The 19,427-nt window shown below is 35.5% G+C and overlaps 1 protein-coding gene across 1 annotated transcript; it reads left to right on the top strand.

Moving 5' to 3' along the window:
• Positions 1-6,230: 6,230 nt before the first annotated feature.
• Positions 6,231-8,564, top strand: Prdm13 (PR/SET domain 13). The gene is made up of 3 exons (XM_071784794.1): positions 6,231-6,488; positions 6,685-6,991; positions 7,666-8,564. The coding sequence occupies exons 1-3, from the start codon at positions 6,231-6,233 to the stop codon at positions 8,562-8,564; spliced, it is 1,464 nt and encodes a 487-aa protein (XP_071640895.1).
• The last annotated feature ends 10,863 nt before the right edge of the window (positions 8,565-19,427 follow it).

Here is a 19,427-nt window from a genome sequence, read left to right as displayed (position 1 = left end):
CGCACAACGAATATTTCTTACATTAGAAATTACTCCTGTTTACCAAATTAAGATATTTTTATTTTTTAATAATAATTCACGATCTTAAGATAAGATTTGTCTCCCTCCCTCTCAAATCAGTTGTTTTAAAATTCGCTTCCATTCTCAATTAATCAGACTGTCGTGGATTGTCGTCCTAACCCACATTGAAGAGCTAACACAGCTGAGAATATTTCTCCTACGTCGAAAATAACAAATGCAATGTCACTAAAACAGGATGTGTTTTTACACTCGTTAGTCAGGCTAAAAGCACGCTAAAGCAACACCGCCCACAGAGCCAACTACTCGGATCAATCCAAGCCTCGTAAGAGAACTTGCGAAAGCCTTAAAGTATAAAAAGATACCTGAGATTAATGAACTACAAAACGAACTGATGAAGTATGAAGGGAAAGAACTATAATCGCAATTGACGAAGCTGTTCCAGAAAATACTAAACAACGAAACTATCCCAAATGACTAAAAGAACATTATAGACATTCAAAAAAGAAGATAAAAAGCGGCTAGAAAACTATAGAGGAATAACTCTTCTCAGTAATAAAACTGCTCATCAGAATCATTAGAATCATTCTTTCGGAGCTAATATACATGAGTGAGAACAACAGGATTTCCAAAAAAATAGACACTATATTCGTTGCCTGACAGATATAATATAATAGATAAATCAATAGAGAATCAATAGATTCGACAAACCATTTATGTACCTCATAGACCTGACCGAAACATTCGATCGAATTAGGTTTTATGATATCGCTGACAAACTAAAAGGAGCAAACATGCCTATGGATATCAAAGTAATTGAAGCTTTGAACTCTAACACGACTCGTATATTTGTCAATAATATACTGACAGAACAAATATTGATACCGATGGAAATAAGACAAAGACTCTTTAAGCTCGTTTTACCTCTTCAATCTCATATGCACAAATAATAGCAAAAATAGCAGAAATGAAGAACGCAGGCCATTCAGAACACATGAAAGGAAAACACCAATCTTATGTTAAGTATAACACTGTAATAGTATCCGAAAATGAGGACGAGCTACAAAGATTACTACATCAATTCTACCTGACGGCTATGTACAATAACATAGTGAAAAGCAAGAAAACTGAGGTCCAAAGTTAGACAACAAAACGGTAAGAATGTCGGGATGTTTAAAAGACCTTATATAGCAAAACAACTACATAAAACAAGAAACCAAGATCAGAATATACAAAACCTGTGTTTGACTAATAATGACTAATGGAATTGACTTATGCAGCGGAACTAGAGCTTATACAAAATTAAAAGCATAGTCCGTATTGTACAAATGAGGAAAAATCTGTGATATTCAGGACATCGTCAGGTAGATAAGACAAAGAAGAGAAGCCTGGAATGAGCATGTATCAAGAATAGAACAACAATAGAATTGTAAAGGCAAGGGACGGAAAGCTACAGTTCAAAAGACCACCAGGCAGAAATTCATTAAAACGCTGGAAAGACAGATGGACATGAACATCGCAAGAAACGCCATAAAGTCGGAAAAAGGATTCAAGCCTAATTCCAGAGGAAGAAAGAAAAGGAAAAATTAGTCTATTATTTCAACTAACTGAGATTTCAATATGAAACGTTCGTATTGATCGAAGTCTTTGTTATTTGAAATAATGTCATATGCACATAAATTACATCGATAAGAACAATTAATAAAATTTTCTAATAGAATTTGCTAAAACGTTAACAAAATTAACATATATTAAGCATTTATTCCAGGAAGAAAAAATGTGTATGTGTAAACCTATTAATACACATTGCACATTTTGTATTTCTCGTATATTTAGTCGCAAAATATAACATTTATTAAAACGTGTTTATCATTAATATTAGTGCATTTTTGTATTTATCTAAGGTACGACAAATATTGAACAGAGATTATTTCTGAAATTCACCCCCTAGACACGATCATAGGCCACCGATACACCGCCAAAGTAAAAAACCTGTCCGCTCCAATCAGGATTAGACCGATCGTAATGGGATGAGGTTTCACGCTGAATTGAGATCGGCACAGTTTTAAAAAGCCACCCACCCTCTTTAACTAAGCCCTCGCGGGTGAAGGGTGGAAGCGGAGTGAGACAAAGGGACATATTGTATTGGATTAAATTAAGCAAGGGGAACTGCTTTCTCGTACCGTGCATTATATGCACAAAAATTGTGTGCCAAGTGAGTCGTGTTTTTGGAGGAGAGGGAGAAGGGGTGGTCTACCGCACGCTGAACGAAGAGGGGTAAAGATGTCCAATGCACCGGGACTGGTATGCCACGAGCGCCCCGACATTATTTTGCCATGTGACCCATGTCACCTGCATCTTCACGTGATTTTTTCTCGTTGCGAATGCGACACGTGCAAATTTAAGAACTATTGTAAAAATACAAATCAACGTAGTTCTTGAGAGACACATTTTACTTTTTTTTAAATTTAACTTTACGGCTCTTACAATAATTATTTGCGATAAAAAATTTTTAAAATTTATTATATTATGTAATTTTATATTTTATAAAAATATCTTCCCGCTCTGGGGCTGTTGGCTTGAGTGAAAACGAAACACTATCGTATTTTAATATTTACCCGTGGACAATCATGTGAATTGGATTGACTCTTAAAATCAAGTAAACAGTTCCTAATGGTTAAATACTGCCACGCGGGGCGCGCGGTTGGAATGGAGAATATCTGTGGGGTATTCGGTGGTCACGTGTCGTGTTACATGGCACTCGTTTCTGCGGGACGCGAGCAATATGTCGACGTGGCACGTGGACAGCGGAAGTGCACTTTGACTTTTCTGGCATAAAATGCAATGCAGAAAAATTTGCAAAGCACATCGATTAAATTAATCTAGATTAGATTATTGAAATATAATAAAAAATTTTCTTTATATGTAAAATTTTGTACAAAAATTATCAACAATTTATTATTTAATTATTAATAATAATTACAGTTGTAATAATTGTTAGCAATATTACAATTATTATAATAATAATTGTTCCAACATATTTTCGCAATACGATAGATATAACAAACAAAAAATAATATAAAATTAAATTAAAAAATTCCAGAAGATAATTATTGGCAATCTTTAGATAGCTGTAGTTTATCCGACAAAACTCGCCAGCTAAACCAGTCTGGCCAGCGCAATTTGCAGCGAATATTAATAATACATAAGCCACCGTCTCGTTCGAGGCAGCGTTAGACTTTTGACACTTGCAGAACCGAGACGAATCACCTTTATGACTGCCTCCCCGCAAAGGCGACCATAACTCAGGATTTCAGTAAAGGGACACAGAACAATGAGATTGGTTCCGTCTCCCCGTGGCAAAAGGTTCCAAGTCTACGCGCATCTTTCGTCACCGACGATTCGCATGCATGTGTCTCTATACGCACTTTTAAATGTATGCAAAATATACTTATCGTTAATGATGATATAATATAGAAAGTTCATAATATATATGGTGCACGGCTATATCAACGTATCATACATACCGATATTATAAAATATCTTTTTTTAAATCCCACTTGTTCACGAAAGAAAAAACATAACAATGCGTACATATCGAATAATATAACATGCAAGGAATTTGTACATTGTATGACATTAATGTATTATTAAAAATATCTTATCTGTACGAAATATCATGTTTATAAATTATTACTTTTAAAAATTAATAGGTATTGTTTCTCCTTTCACTATAAAGCTTTTCTATTTTTAATATATAAGAAAGAATTTCCTAGTTAGAACTGAACGGTATATCCTGTGCAAGACTGAAATGCACTTGCGTCTCCTCGTGCATCGTCACACCGGGTGCTTGGTGCACGGCTTGGTGCGCGAATACAAGATCGCGGAGGGGTGCTTCCGCATAGGCTTATTTTGAACATCCCACCCAGGAGGGTGCGGCGATAATACGTAGATGATAATCGCGATATTAATATCGCATTGGGAAGCGCACACATGCGTGCAAGGGACCCATTGGTCACGGCGGAACACTTGCTCGCTTGCTGGCTCCGCGGTTGTCTGAATTGCACCCTGATTTTAGAAAGAGACGACTAGAGGGAACGACCCTCCGCCGCAGTGCGAGCAACAAACAAAATTTATCAGCAAACTGCGAGAAAGGTGAGTAGGTGTAATATTGTTAATATTCTGTACGATAATTTGTTTAAAAAATTATTGCATGCAGAGCTAATTATAATTAATTTACTAAATTATTTTATATCCATATTGATTATTATATTGTTTAATGAGAAGATCTCGGCAGATAAATATCATAGTCAGAAAATTAGGTAAATTTTGCGTACTTCCCCGTTACGTATCCCTTCCCCGCCGCGTATTTTCTTAAATAGCTACACCTTTAATAGGGCCTTTACAAGTTCCCCGAATCTCTCATACTTCTGCTTCCTACTCACGAATCGTGCAAGGGACTGAAACACTTGCCGCGTACATTTTAGGGCGCGATAGAATGGTGAAACACTCGTGCTCGAGTTTCCAGCGATTCGAAGAGGGGTTGGTGCAGGGGATGGTGCGGCTTGTGAACACTCGTGTCATTCCCTGCTCCGACATCCACACACGCGGATGAATCACGTCATTCATTGAAAGAGATTCGCGGCCTGAAGGAACCATGCCCCTTTTCTGGTCCCGAATCAGACTGGTGAGCTACGTGTATAGCTTCGAAAATATATCTTATAAGAATTCGTGAAATATCGTATTCGCGAGAGATCATATTTAAAGTCGATAGCGGTTCACAAAACATTAAAGCAATTAAATACAAAGTCAAATATGTGTATATGTGAAATCCGTTTTTAACCATTTTCGAAATAAAAATATACGTCATGCAAAATGTATTGCTTTAGCATTTGTATATATCAATATTCAATTGATGTGCATAGCTAATTCATCACATAGACGATTAATCTTGTCGTTAAAACGATAAGTACCGTCGTGTCCAGCGAAAAGCGTTTTACGAGATCATCTATTGCGTACATAAAAAAAGAGAGAGAGACACGCATTGGCAAGATAGCGCCAAAATGTACTGGGTGCATCGAGATCGACGGACGATTAGACAAATCCGAACGATATCGCGCCTACGCGATCAATGGCATGGACCACCGGGAAGAATAAGCCACTTAATTTCCTAATCAACCGTTGATTCAGATGCACCTTTCGGTCGATCCCTCGCATTGGTAATACGGAGACGCGTAGTGGGCCGCAGCTGAGCCAAACAATGTCTTTTCACATGAAGCTTTTATAGCCCTATCGAGAGTACGGAAGGTCTGTCTGCTCCTGGTCCTACCCTACCGATCCGCGAATTGCACGCGTCTTCATCAAAATCACAACAATATTTTGCACTACACTTTACGATAATACGAAAAATCACGACGCAATTAAAATTAAGACGCGCAATACGTTGGTTATTATTTTTACAAAAATTTTACCTAGATGTAATGCAATCTGTATTTAGATTAATTTTATTAATAAATAAATATACATATACGTATGCATATATATATCTCAATTTTTAATTGTTGCTCCTTTATTAGCAACGTACAAGGCGTCCGTAATACCACGTGACGAGAAAGTAGCACCTGCTACAGCAGGCAGAAAATCCCCGAAAGCGAACCTACGACCAGCTAGCTCCTCCCATTCCACGCGGTTGCACCAACGACACGATTCGCAAGCGACCGAAGGGCCTGTCTACTACCGGCCCTAAATACAATTACGTATACGTATCTACTCGTACGGAGAAGGGTAGAGGGGAGAATACATGCAGCTAAACCAATGACCAAAATCAGGCACCACCTCCAGTACAGATTTAAAGCATGTATGAAATATACCTCTATCTTAGTTGATATCTTAACTCGCGACTATGCGGATCGGCGTACAACGATTCAAGGTACGCCTTGAAAAGACTTGGCACTGTGTGACAATCAACATCCGCAAATGTTCTGCAATACTTTGTGAAATGTTATAGTGCAACTTCAATTTCATCGAATATATTTATTGTAATCAGAAAAATATCACCACGTTCTAACGCGTTTTCTGAAAACATAGTTTACAAAGAGAACTGATCGATGAAGAACTAGAGTTTGTGAGGAGAATTTCAAAGTGTCCAGTACCTATCGAAATTTCAAAAAAAAACTGCCCTACAGAAACTTTTAAAGAACGCGCAAGTAACGATGTATCCCATAGTATCGGAATACGAGGCGATAACAAGAAGAAGAAGCGAAGAACCAGAAAGAACTAGTTTATCTCAAAGATACCAAGTACAAAAATACTTAGCGCAAGGATATGTCAATTTATCCATGATTGGAAGACCCAACTTCCTCATGAGCAGACCGTTCGTTCGAGCCGCTGGACTTCTTAAAGGAAACTCCACGACGGAAATTATCCCCGTCAATACGTTGCCCGAAGGAAACACATCAGTCATTCAACATGTATGTGGTGTAAAAACTTTTGTACAAATTCTATATTATTTTATTTAAAGAACTAAATTTTTCTGTCTTGAGTTTCTATTTAAAAAAAATATTGTTGACGTTTGTAATAAAGTGATTTTAATGCGCACGTTAGAGTATAGAATATCTCACAGAATTTTAGTTTTAACTTAAAATCTATTAAATATTAATGTTCTAGAGTGTCATTGAAATTATCGACATTGGCGGTCGTCTTCACTGTCTCAATGGATCTATAAGCCCATCTTGTTGGCTGAAAATCATCACCTTGGCGACAGATTTCCAAAATTACAACGTTCTGCTCACGATTAGCAATGGCGGACTCGTGTTAAAAGCAATAAAAGACATATCATCAGGAGAACCGTTATTAATGTGGTTTGACGATTGTATTTCGACAATGTTAAACATTCCATTTTTAACACCGATAAATTGCAACATTCAAGGTAAGAGTCTTGGAAGAGAATTTTCCTGGTCTAATTTTTCCGCATGTCACTGGTTATAATCCTTCGCTAGTTTTCTGGCGACCATTAAATATCATAAAATGCAAAGTTAATTACAAGATTTCTTTATTAGCAAATTTCTTACTATATTGTTTCAAGAATCTAATCATTTCATAACACATTATTAAAAAATTGAATATTAATGAGCCATTTCGCTACTATTTAGTATTTTTAAATTAGTTAATAAAAAATAAAAAAATGTTTTTCAATAAAAATTTTGTATAGTCTATATCATATAATCAATCTATCAATGTAAATTAGTGATGGCACTTCTTTAATTTAAACTTGTATTTATCATAGATCTCACCATTAATTTTTATTAAAAAATTAAGTTACAAGACTATCTCTAGCAAACAGAATTAAACAATAATAATCTAAGTCCATAGTCTTACTATCTCATGGCTAGGCACTATGGCTAATTCAATTCAATTTTCATTCAAAACAGATTTTAATGGTCTCACGGTACGGTACTCAAAAATGATCAACTTTAATGATTAAATTTAATGATAACATTCGCAAAAAAAGTAAACTCCAATAATTATAACTTACATAATTCTAAACTGCATTAATGTACGATAATAATGTAAATTAATAAACGCATTATTAAAAAATTGAATATTAATGAACCATTTATTAATAGACGATTGATTTAATTATTGCAGGTCAGGTTTACATGTGCCATAACTGCAACAGCTGTTTCAATTATCCAAATCCTCTGAAGCTGCATTTGGCGTTGGATTGCAACCGAATGGACAACAGTTACATTTGGATACTTTTGGCGAATAAAATTCTTAATTCCCCGAGAACGGATTTATCCTTCGGTCAGGCAGGCAGAAGCTTCACATTTGAGCTGAAACCCTTGCCCGTTTCCAGGCCAATAGCATTGCCGATCGGTATTCCAGCGTACCCAGTGCAAACAATTGACACTACCACCCGTTCGTTGAGGAACGATTCGCCGTGCTCGTCGAATCAATTATCGTCCGTGTCCTCGAATGGTCCCTCACCGGTACCCCCGTATTCCTCGGTAAAATCCCCGCCGGCAGAGATCTTACCGAGCACATCGACCTACGAATCGTCCATCAAGAATATGGAGAGAAATCGCTACTTGGCATTGAGGCCCTACGAAGCCTTGATGCATCGAGATGTCTACAGGAGTAGTTTCATACCCTACGACATGCATTCTAACATGCAAGCGGAATCCAAGAAGAAGGATCCCGCGGAAGTGGAGACACTTGCCAGCGACATGGGCAAATGCGGTGCTGGCTATAGATGCATTTTTTGTGATAAAATATACTCAAGAAAGTACGGACTGCGGATCCACATTAGGACGCATACGGGTTACAAGCCTCTGAAATGCGACTTTTGCCAGCACAGATTCGGGGATCCCAGTAATCTCAACAAGCACGTGAGATTACACGCGACAAACGACAGCCCCTATAAGTGCAATATATGCGACAAAGTCTTGGTCAGAAGGAGAGACTTAGAGAGACACATAAATTCCTGGCACTCGGAAAAGAGCGATACTAACGTTTCCAACGTCGAGGTCAATGACGGAAATTAGAAAACAGCGAATTTTGCAAGATCTTTTATAATCTTTGACCGATACTGAAGAAATGTCATTGTCTGTGATAAATAGATTATTTAGAGAAAAACCGATAATCGTAAACAATGACATTTTTCTCTAACTTTAAACCGCGATTTTATATATTTAAGATGTTAAATAGAAAAATATATTATTTTGAAACTAGTCATAAGAAATAATATCGTTCCTCGCTATTTCTTAACACATTCACAGCAACTATTAATCTTTCATCTCATTGAAAATTCCCCCGAATATAAATAATACAAATAAATAATTATAAATGTATTTTTGTAACTTAAATCAAACTATAAATCCCTTGTTTATGGATATAGCTTTATGCTATGCGCATGTTAAAAACCGATTTCTCTATTATATATATGTCAATAAACAAAGTCAGCGTATTTTATTATAAGATTGTTGTTATTGAAAATAAAAACTTATATGCATCATAAATTTTTAGATGTTTTAAATGTATTATTTTCTTGCATTGTTATACGTTCTTTAAAGTTAGTGTTATTGCTACAATAGTATTCTCAGTTATTTGGGAGACTGAGAGAGTACCCAGATAGAACAGAAAGTCACAATGAAGTCAAAATGACATCCAAATGATGGTATAAACAAAAATCGTCATTTTGCCATCATTTTAACATTAGTTTGATTTTATTGTGACTTTCTGTTCTACCTGGGCACTCTCTCAGTCTCCCAAATAACTGAGAATACTACTGGGCAGTTCATAAATGAGAATAAGAGCTCAAAACTGTGTCTTGAAATAAGATGCTACTATGAATTCTCTCTATGTTTCATTCCTTATTTCTTATTCCTCTCATTGTGCATGAGTCCCAATTGTATGAAAATCTCCTGGTGCAGCAATACGACAATCACCAATATTTTTTTCTACCTTCTCGATGCTACACGCCAATTTTCTTGCAAGTAATCTAAAATCATGATCCGAATACGACGAGACAAATGATTTTCATAACGTAGATATATTGTATTATACACTGCATTATAATTAATTGCAGTCACGGTTTTAATCAGAAAAATAAATATAGGTAGTGACCGCGACTGCGGCAGAAAATCATCGCGAATATTGTTAGTTACTATCGCATAATTCGATTAATTCATATACGTAATCGGTTTATAAAGATTCCATAAAAAAAAATAATACGATCGCACGAAGCTCTCACTTGACGGAACCATCGCACTATTGCAATATACCATATCTAATGAATTCCACATCAGATTTTCTATCACATTTGGAGATTTCGAAGTAGCAAATCCACCACTAATACGTATAATTAACTTTCGTCTACACGCTTATGATTAATCATGTAATAATTATAAATTCACTCAGCAGTCGTTGCATCGCCTGCGTTGTCACTGATTGCCATCGCTACTCTGGCTAGAAAAAGAAAAGAGATAAAAGATAAGTACTATAAGTTACGGAAGGTCTATAAGAGTATTAAATCTTAAAAAGCCATTTACATCAATCGTCAAGATCCTTTTTTCACCATATCAAATATCGCTTCAACACACACAGACGTCCACTTTACCAGAGAGAAGTCGGGGAGAGGCCATCTCGGCCTTTTTCGTGGGACTGTCGAAAGCCCCTGTACACTACCGCCAGTACATCCATTTTCGAAATTGGTACTACATAGCCACGTTCATTTTCCAACATTATCGATAAAACATCATTTTGGTGCGCGTCCGTGCTACATCTGCAAATGTAATATATTATATATGATGTATATTATACATTTACAGTTTGCAGATGTACCACGGACGCGCACCAAAATGATGTTTTATCGGCATTGTCGAAAAGAAAAAAAAAGAGAGAGGGAGAAAGGGCTATCACTCCTATTAGATATTTATATACACTCAGAGAAAAAATTTGTACCAGCAACTAGAATTTTTTTAGTTAAACCGACTAGAAATTTGTGGATAAATAGCGCCTCAACTATGTATAATATAGTTGTAATAACAACAATAAATAAATTATTTAAACTACAAGAAAGTAGTGGCATTAACGAAAAATATATTGTGTATGCCAAAAGTATGTTGTAGTAACATGAATAATTATTCATTGTAGTGATATCAACATAATTTTTAGAGTTGTCTAATAAAGAATAATTTCTTATTTGTTAAACTAAAAGATTTATAATTAATATACCTAGGCGACTAGCGCCTGAAAATATCTGCTTTGGTCCCGTAGGGGGTCTCCTTATATACAGGTCGGTGCGGAATTTTGAACTCGAGAGAATGTACGGGCGATGCGACGCCTAGCGGCGTCGATGCAATCTATTTATAATCCAAAATTGATTAATATATATATGGGTGAACACACCCTGACTAGCGAACCTTAGAAGGATCGCTGGAAAAACCCTGCTGAGCGACCCTAGTTATAGGAATCGATGTTGAATTTTAAACACGCAAAAGTATACTGGCGATGCACCGCGTAGCGGGCGCGAGCCGAACTCTCTCGCCGCGCGAGTCCGCGCTGCCGCCCGCACCAGCTTCTGGAAGTATGCTACACAACAAAAAAATATTTGTCTAAACAATAAGTCAAGGAGTTGTCTAAACTTGAAAAATGTTATTGTCATATCTTGTTTTATGGAGTCTATATAACTATAATAATTATAGTTGAGGCGATATTTAACTATCAACTAATAGTTGACAAATATTGTTTCTGTGACCATACTTTTATAGTATTCAGTACTATTTAGTTCCTATTACTTTGGAAAACTAGTTACAAGTAATTAAACTGCAGAGTTGCCAAAAAAATAGTTGCCACAACTATTTAGATTTCTCTCAGTGTATATATAAAATATAGATAAATATATTAATATACAAAATAAGTTAATATTTATGGATACATGTAAGATATAAATATTCTCGATTGTAATTGATTTAGTATCAGTTTAATATTTATATCTTACAATGTCTTACATGTATCGATAAATATTAACTTATTTTATATAGGTACCTATTTATATTATATGTTAAATATATAATAGCCCTCTCTCCCTCCCTCACTTTCTCTCTTCTTTCATTTTCACACTTTTCATACAGCACAATGTCCAAAATCGGGACATATGTCTTTTAGCCATTTTTTCGTAAGACATCTAAAAAAATGTCTAAAAAATGTCTTTTAGACGTCTATGTCCCGCTTTTATACATGCTGTCTGAGTTATTTCAAATAAAAAATATATATCTCCTATCAATTTAAAAATCCGAATACAAGACAATAAGCCTTTAAGAAAAATTTTGTAAGTAAAACGAATAATTTGAGGAACAAGCAATAGAGAACATTTATAATTTTTAAGTATCTTGACGACCGACGGTTTATCGTTTTTCATGGTATGCGCGATTACCGCGCTGCAAGAACGATCGCGACGAAATTTTTACAAACGATACAATTTAATGTTAATTTTCTACAAAATTAGATTAGAAGCACGTATAAATTTGAAACCAAGTTTGAAACATTTGTAAACGTAACGAATTACGTGAACGAGCAAATTACGTGTCTGTTTTTGAACGAAAAACGGAATTGTATTCGCATACACACACGTTTGAGCTTGTATAATTCGCACTTTCGACGTTCGTACGCATTTTGGAGCAAGCTCATTGCTCCCTCGTTCGTTCGCGATCGTTCGCGATCGCGACAAGCAAAGTGAGAACGCCAAACGCGCGATCATTCTCTTTAATTAACTCAATAGATTATTAATTCCCGTGCTTAATGAGAGGTTCGAGCTATTCACCGAAGCGTCTTTCCACGCGATTCACTCATTCGAAGTAGAAATCGAAACGGAGGCAAGAGACACGACACGAATTCCGAGGTTATCGTCTCGCTGCGACACGCGGGCCAACGATTCTATTAAAGATTCGGATGTATCGCGCTTCGAATCATTTGTCTCTCATGCACAATTCACTTACCGATCGGCGATCACGGCACATTGCAGGAGACCCGTCAAATCACAGCTGGGAGGAGCGGGAGGGTGATATACGTACGGGCGTCCAGCACGGCACTCGGCGTTCATTTCGGCCATCCCACTCGTAGTCGACACGAGAAGAAACAGAATATTCAGCGTACATTCAGCTTGCAACACACGCACTCTGTAACCGGAGGATTTCTTTTTGTTCGCGAGAAATACTTTACACGAGCGACAACGACTCGCCGCGACATACCGACGTTCAACGAGTCGTATTAACTTGCGCGCGCGCGCCGCGCGGCGAGTCGAGCCGGAAGCCCGAATCCGGCCGAATCACGTTCGGCTTTCGGCCACTCTCGCCGCCGCGCCGGCCGCCGACGCGCCCCGACGCGGCACGCAGCACTCGGCAGGCGCGATGCCGCGACCGTAGAATGAATCCGCCGATTTCGGAGCAGCGTACGCGTACGTTCAAATAAAGTCGGCGCGCGGACGATTATTTCCATCGGCGAGACGGCCTTGCTACTTGTTTTCGTCGACGCTCGGAATACCGTTACCCGCGGATATGTTACTCAATTTATTCTCCCGATGAATTTCAAGACAGGTGTGAAGTGTTTGCCGTGGGTGCTGTTATTCGGAACGCGCGCTCGTTCACGCGATTGGCATTCCTGCTTCTCGTTTCGCGGGAATAATCAACGACGCGCTCAATGCATCAAGTGTATCAACTGTATCAAGTGTCGTGAATGAATGTGTCGCGCGAATCGAATCGCTCGCTCGAGGCGGAGATGTCGAGGCGAAGGTACCTGGTACGGCAATTTGTGAGTTGTGAGTGATTTGCAGTTTCGTCGTGATATTCGCGGGTGATAAATCACTCGACCCGCTCCGGGCCGCCGTACGTTTGGATTATCGAATGTGCATGGCATTCATTACCTCGAATCATGTCGTGTTTTGAACGTGCTGTGCCGAAATTGTCGTGCGATTATCCCCGATTCTTTTTGAAGAGCGGAAAGAAGTAAAAACGTGAAATTGTATCGTGATTCAAGTAAGTGATTCAAGTAATGGCACACTGTGATACAACATACAACGCTCGTTCATGAATATTTCTTATTTTCGTGTATTTCGTGCCGCGTAATCGCGACTTCTCGTTATGCAAAGCATGCATATTAATAGTACTTACACTATACTTACATTCGCGAGATTTACGTGCTCGATTCCGTAAAATGTGCGTACAATATTTAATCTTAATTGTGGTTTTGTTTAATCAACTGCGTATCTTTACTAACCGTCCACTTGATTCGCGTATAATATCTCGCGTCAAGATCTTCCAACATTTCATCGCCATTAACGCGACTGCAACGCAATGATAAAACGCGGAACGAATCGGGGCAATCGGCGTCGCGACTCCTTCAAATTTGCGCGAAAAATCTATGTTACCTGTTATATATTACAGAGTAAAGTACTTCCTTCCCATGGGTACGACCTTGGCGAGGTGGGAAAGCCCAGTACTCAGTACGAGGATTTTACCCAAGCAAAACTCTTGTTCTGCTTGGATAAAAATTCAAAGACGGGGAAGCTAACGTACCCTTGTCCGCCGATTTAATATTGAATGAACGAACCGCAGCCGGGGTTCGTCGCGTTTGCTTCGGGAGTGACGTTCAAATAATCGGACTAAAGAACTTTTTTAAACGCGAGTGCTGTACAGTATCGCGCGAGAAAGACTTTTACTGAAATTAGTCCGCGCGCGATTGTAGTTTATTATCCGCGAGTATTTCTCGCGAGTGTCCTGTGCAGTGAGAGGAGGAGGCCTGACGTCCTGAGAGGAGGAGGAGGTCTGGGAGAGACATCGGGCCCCGGCAGAGCAACCTTGAGGTGAATATAATCTGCATAATAATTCTTTTCCATTTATTTAGATTTGTTGTTTTATTTTGATAAGTTAAAAATAATTAGAAAAAGAGGAAAACTATCTAAAATTATGTTCTTATAAAAGATGTTTTTCGGTAAATAGATAATAATTGTACGTATTGCTAAATATTTCATTGAAAGACGAATTAGAGGCGCGTAAGAATTATCTTTTGAAATATTGATCATTTTGAACGTTTCTTTAACTTGAATCTTATGCTTGTATGTTACAGTATTATAGGATCATCGTAGCTACGGAGCTGCATAACTCCGCCCGTTGCGCATCGGATCGGTGAGTCAATGAGACATTTTTTTATTGAGGTAACGAATCTACGAATAATCAAATATAGAGCAAAAATATATCTTGATACATGTCGGATTACAGTAAATTATAGTATGAAAATATTACACATCTCGTAGATCCGTTGCCTTAAAATGGATAGATTAAAACTGATTATGGCAAATATTCAATCTTGGTCACTTGTTTATTGATGTATTGTGCGATTTCGCTTGAGGAAATCCTCGCACACATATAGCTTGCAAAGAGCTCATTATCGTTGAATTACGTTGACAAACCTTCGCGTTCTATATAAATATTTTTTAAAATAAAATTTTAAATCCTAAATAAAATATTATATCGAATCAAAATTTTATTTCGCGAATTTTTAAGTTAGTAAATTACACAGTAAGTTAAATTTTCGAAATTTTTTTTACGTAGATTAATTCTACTTACAATTAGAGTAATAAATTTAAAAAAAAATACAAAGAAATAAGAAGTAAAGTAATACTATCACTATCACAATTAAAGTAATGATTTTAAAAATATAAAATTTTTATTTAGATCTTTTATAAAATTATTTTAATATACTTAGCCAAGATTAAATATTATAAAAATCGATGCAAGGAAGCAATATATAATAAAAAAGATAAGAAATATTTTAGTTTTATTATGCACTTTATTTTATAGAAAACGCGATATAATGGTTATTAATTACTATTTATTTTAACAAAGCACCGATTTTACCTTAATTTTTTGTAGCCTATTCATCTATTTTTGATTGAGAAATTGGCTTTGTATCAATCAAGTAATATATGACGTGAGATTCTAATTATTCTGTTGAGAAACGCTGAACACTTTTAAATTATTTTAGAATTGATTGTATAGTACAATTATATACTCAATTTTGCAGTAATATATATGAATATACACATCAAAAATAATTTTGGTAGAAAATGAAAAATATAATAAGATATATTTATATCAATATGTAAGTTTATATAAAGATTTGCATATATTATTCAATTAAGAACGCGATTATTGATTAATTGTAATATACAATTATATCAATTGTGCGGGAAGTTACTTTTTTTCGGATCTCACGTCATTTATTCTGTATATAGTGTATATCTTATTTGATATATTTTCAACATGCGTGCCGCATGAATAACATGCACAATCACGCATCTTTGTATTTTCGCGACCAGTTTTCGCGGTCAGTTTTTACATCGAGAAATTTTCTCTTATTAATTTTTTAATTTTGCTTACATTATAAATTTCAATTTTTCGCGGAGTATAATTGAGATTAATATTTATAACGCGAAGTAAAATTTTTTCTATACTTGATTACAATTTCAAATTAAAATAACGAGCCACAAGAAACGGTCAATCATTAGTATTCTCAAGCAAATAACGGCATTAGTGCGTGATAGAAATATTTTTGATCAATGTTGTACAGTCAATTTTTATAGATTAATATTCTTTTGTAAATTAACTTCTTGTTGTGCATTTTTTGATACAATCAATGCTCACATATAATTCGAATCGAACGTAATGATATCTGTCAGCGATGATAATAATCGTCACAATGGAAGGAATTTTTCTCCTTTATTGATTTTCGAAATACGACCAGATTGTATATGGCCAGGAGTAACAAAAGTAAGTCCGATCTGGCCCGACAAAAGAAAATTGGATACGATAAGGTAAGTGGTCAATATTGACCACAATGGTGCATAAGGTAACATATAAATTGATTTTATATAATATGTACATACATATATATTTATTTGCCCAAAGTAGGGCTATTTAGAGTATTTTCTCTATATTTTGTCGCATATATACGAGATTAAAAAACCCCAATTAAATTTTAATCGCGCGCGTGTTAAAACTTCCAATTTCACATTTCCCATATCTAAAGTGATCGTGTCACTTTCAGGTATTCCGCTGGATTAACCAGCAAATCAGGCCTGTTACAAATCGCGATCTTAATTAAAGATTTGTATATTAAATTGTAACACGGGTAGGTAGGAAAATGGACAGGTAGGATTATAGATTGGAATACGGGTAAGTAAGTAAGGATACGGGTAGGCAGGGACAAGGGGATGTGTAAATCAGCGCTGAAAGCATCGCTCCATCTTTATTTGATATTCAACGTGCAACGAAAACAAAATGATGCTACAGCGCGGAAAGCGTTTAAAAGGAACGCAGCCTTATAGTGTGCAATATCTAATTTAAATACTTTAAAAAGTTTAAGAGTATGTTTAATATTTTTAATAAGCAATGTGTTAGCAATAAGCTAGCAATTTAGTAACATATTTAATGAGACATTTCGATAAATTTCAATCAAATTGTATCTGCATTAAGCTTATAATCTACTGGTGTAAAATTTACTGATACTCGGCAACAAAAGAAGTGAGAAAAGATATCACGAATAGGTTACAATATAACTAATGCCTTGAAGGACAAGTGAATCTAATTAATAATGCTAATTTTTTTGTGTGCTTCAAACTTATTTTGTGCTGTCATGTCTCTTCTTCATGTTACAGTCTAATTTGATACATTTATTTACTTCATCTTCTGAGATATCTCTGAGATCTCTGATGATAGAATAAAAATAATTTATTTGAGTCACTTCTTGAAAACTTTTTGTTTAGCTCGCGCGGAAAACAAATACGTAAATGATTCCGTTAGAATACAAACAAGTATATATATATATATATATATATATATATATATATATATATAGGCTGTATTCGGGGAGCGCGGCTATTAGCGCTATTTGCTTATTCTATCCTTGTTTTACATCTGATGAGCGATAAAGACAGAATGATTCAATAGCTCTATAATAGCGCGCTCCTCGAATGTAGCCATACAGATACACATCATATATATCACAAATAATGTAATATTTAAAGAGATACCTACGTTTTAAAATTAAATAAATTTAATACAATTTAATCTAAAAATTTAAGAACATACGAAAAGTCTTTCTAGTATATAACGAGTTAGTAACATGCTAGCAGTTTGATAGCTGTCAAATATTTAAATAATTAACGACAAATGTATCTGCAGTAAATATTCTAACGCACGACTGAACCGCGCAAAACAATTAGGTTTATATCTACAGAATATCCAGGACAAAAAGTTGTTTGTTAAATATGACATTTTGTATTTATAATAAGATCTGTTATTATCATTGTTAGTTTGCGACGACCTTGCAAAAGAGTGAGATCGTAATCGTCAAAGGTATATTTTCAGTAAATCTTAGACCGTCGTTTGTTTAGCTCGCGCACGGCCTTATAGACCACGATTTCAGTAAATTATCTCGACATTATCTCGTTTCGCAGTAAGTGGTAAAATAATATTAATTATGCTTCAAAAAATGATATAACTTAATATAATAAAATAACTTTAATAAATAAGGTAAATTGTTAAAACTGTAAGGCTTACACATAGATTCTTTTGAAGAATAAATTGTCTGAATGTAGACACAGTTCTGCTTATTCAAAATTGTCATTTAGAGTTATCAAAGTCTACGATGTTCCAATCAACATCAGTAGTCATATTGCATGTTTTAGGTAGCGAGAAAATGATCAGGAATACATGAAATCATTTGCGAGTTTAGTAAAATACAGAATTTTAGATCAAGGTAAATTACAACAAGACAACAATAAACACCATTTTCAAATCTGAATCTAAACTATTATATTTCATTAATATAATTATTAGAATAGTAGAAAGGTTATACAATAAATAATTAACATATGTTTGTTACTATTTTACATAATGGTTGTTTATTGATTGGACAAAAACTCTATGCTACCTTCATTACTAATTGTCAATTTTCTGTGAAGTAGAAACGTTTCTGCAAGTTCTTGAATGAAAAGTTGATGCAACATGAATCTGGAAAACATGCGCAGCACTTTAATATTCATCATCGCGGCAACCATTCTTACCGGTGGCAAGTCGCAAAATAATTTCAGCATTCCAATCGAATCCATCCGTTTATCTGTGAACTACATGGTACCGATTCACTACAACATAAAGCTAATTCCAAATACCCACATACACGATTCCAATAAGGCGAAGCCATCAATTATAATAATAAATCATGGCCATGTTTTATTTGATGGCGAATCTAGTATAACTATAAATATCTTACAATCTACACAATATATAAAATTACATGGATTAAATCTGCTGATATCTCTTTCGATAAAGTTGTTTAAAGGAGATGGCTTAATGTATGAAATGAGTAAATTTACATATGGTTCTGAACCGGACATTTTAGTGTTTCACTTTAACGAAATATTATTTCCCGGGCTTTACTGCATGAAAGTGGATTACGTTGGTCGAATGACAGACGACGACACGGAAGGCTTCTTCAGATCTTCCCACGTAAACAAAAATGGAGATACAGAGTAAGTAGATGTGTTAAAACAAAGATTATTACATTGCAATGTTATCTACAATGTAATTATTACTTATATTTTTTTACAAATTGTTCCCGCAACAAAGATACAAAAAGATTTAAACTATATATGTCTTATAAAATATAATTAATATTATTATTTAAGGACTCTTTAAATCAATTTGTTTACTCCTATAACAGTTTTTAATACCAATCATACTGTAGTTAAAAAGTTAATTATTTCACAATAATATATATAAAGGAATTATAAAAATTAATAAAATGTGATAGGAACATAGTAGCAACACACATTCAGGCGACTGGAGCTC

Source organism: Temnothorax longispinosus, chromosome 1 (genome assembly GCF_030848805.1).
Source record: "Temnothorax longispinosus isolate EJ_2023e chromosome 1, Tlon_JGU_v1, whole genome shotgun sequence".
NCBI classification, from domain to species: domain Eukaryota; kingdom Metazoa; phylum Arthropoda; class Insecta; order Hymenoptera; family Formicidae; genus Temnothorax; species Temnothorax longispinosus.
Note: the sequence above shows the minus strand (reverse complement) of the source record. Positions and strands in the feature narration are given on the sequence as shown.

Coding starts and splice junctions, on each gene's coding strand:
- Prdm13 (XM_071784794.1), top strand. CDS start 6,231: ATGTATCCCATAGTATCGGAATACGAGGCGATAACAAGAAGAAGAAGC. Junction 6,489..6,684: donor ACACATCAGTCATTCAACAT/GTATGTGGTGTA, acceptor TTAATGTTCTAG/AGTGTCATTGAAATTATCGA. Junction 6,992..7,665: donor CTGGTCTAATTTTTCCGCAT/GTCACTGGTTAT, acceptor TAATTATTGCAG/GTCAGGTTTACATGTGCCAT.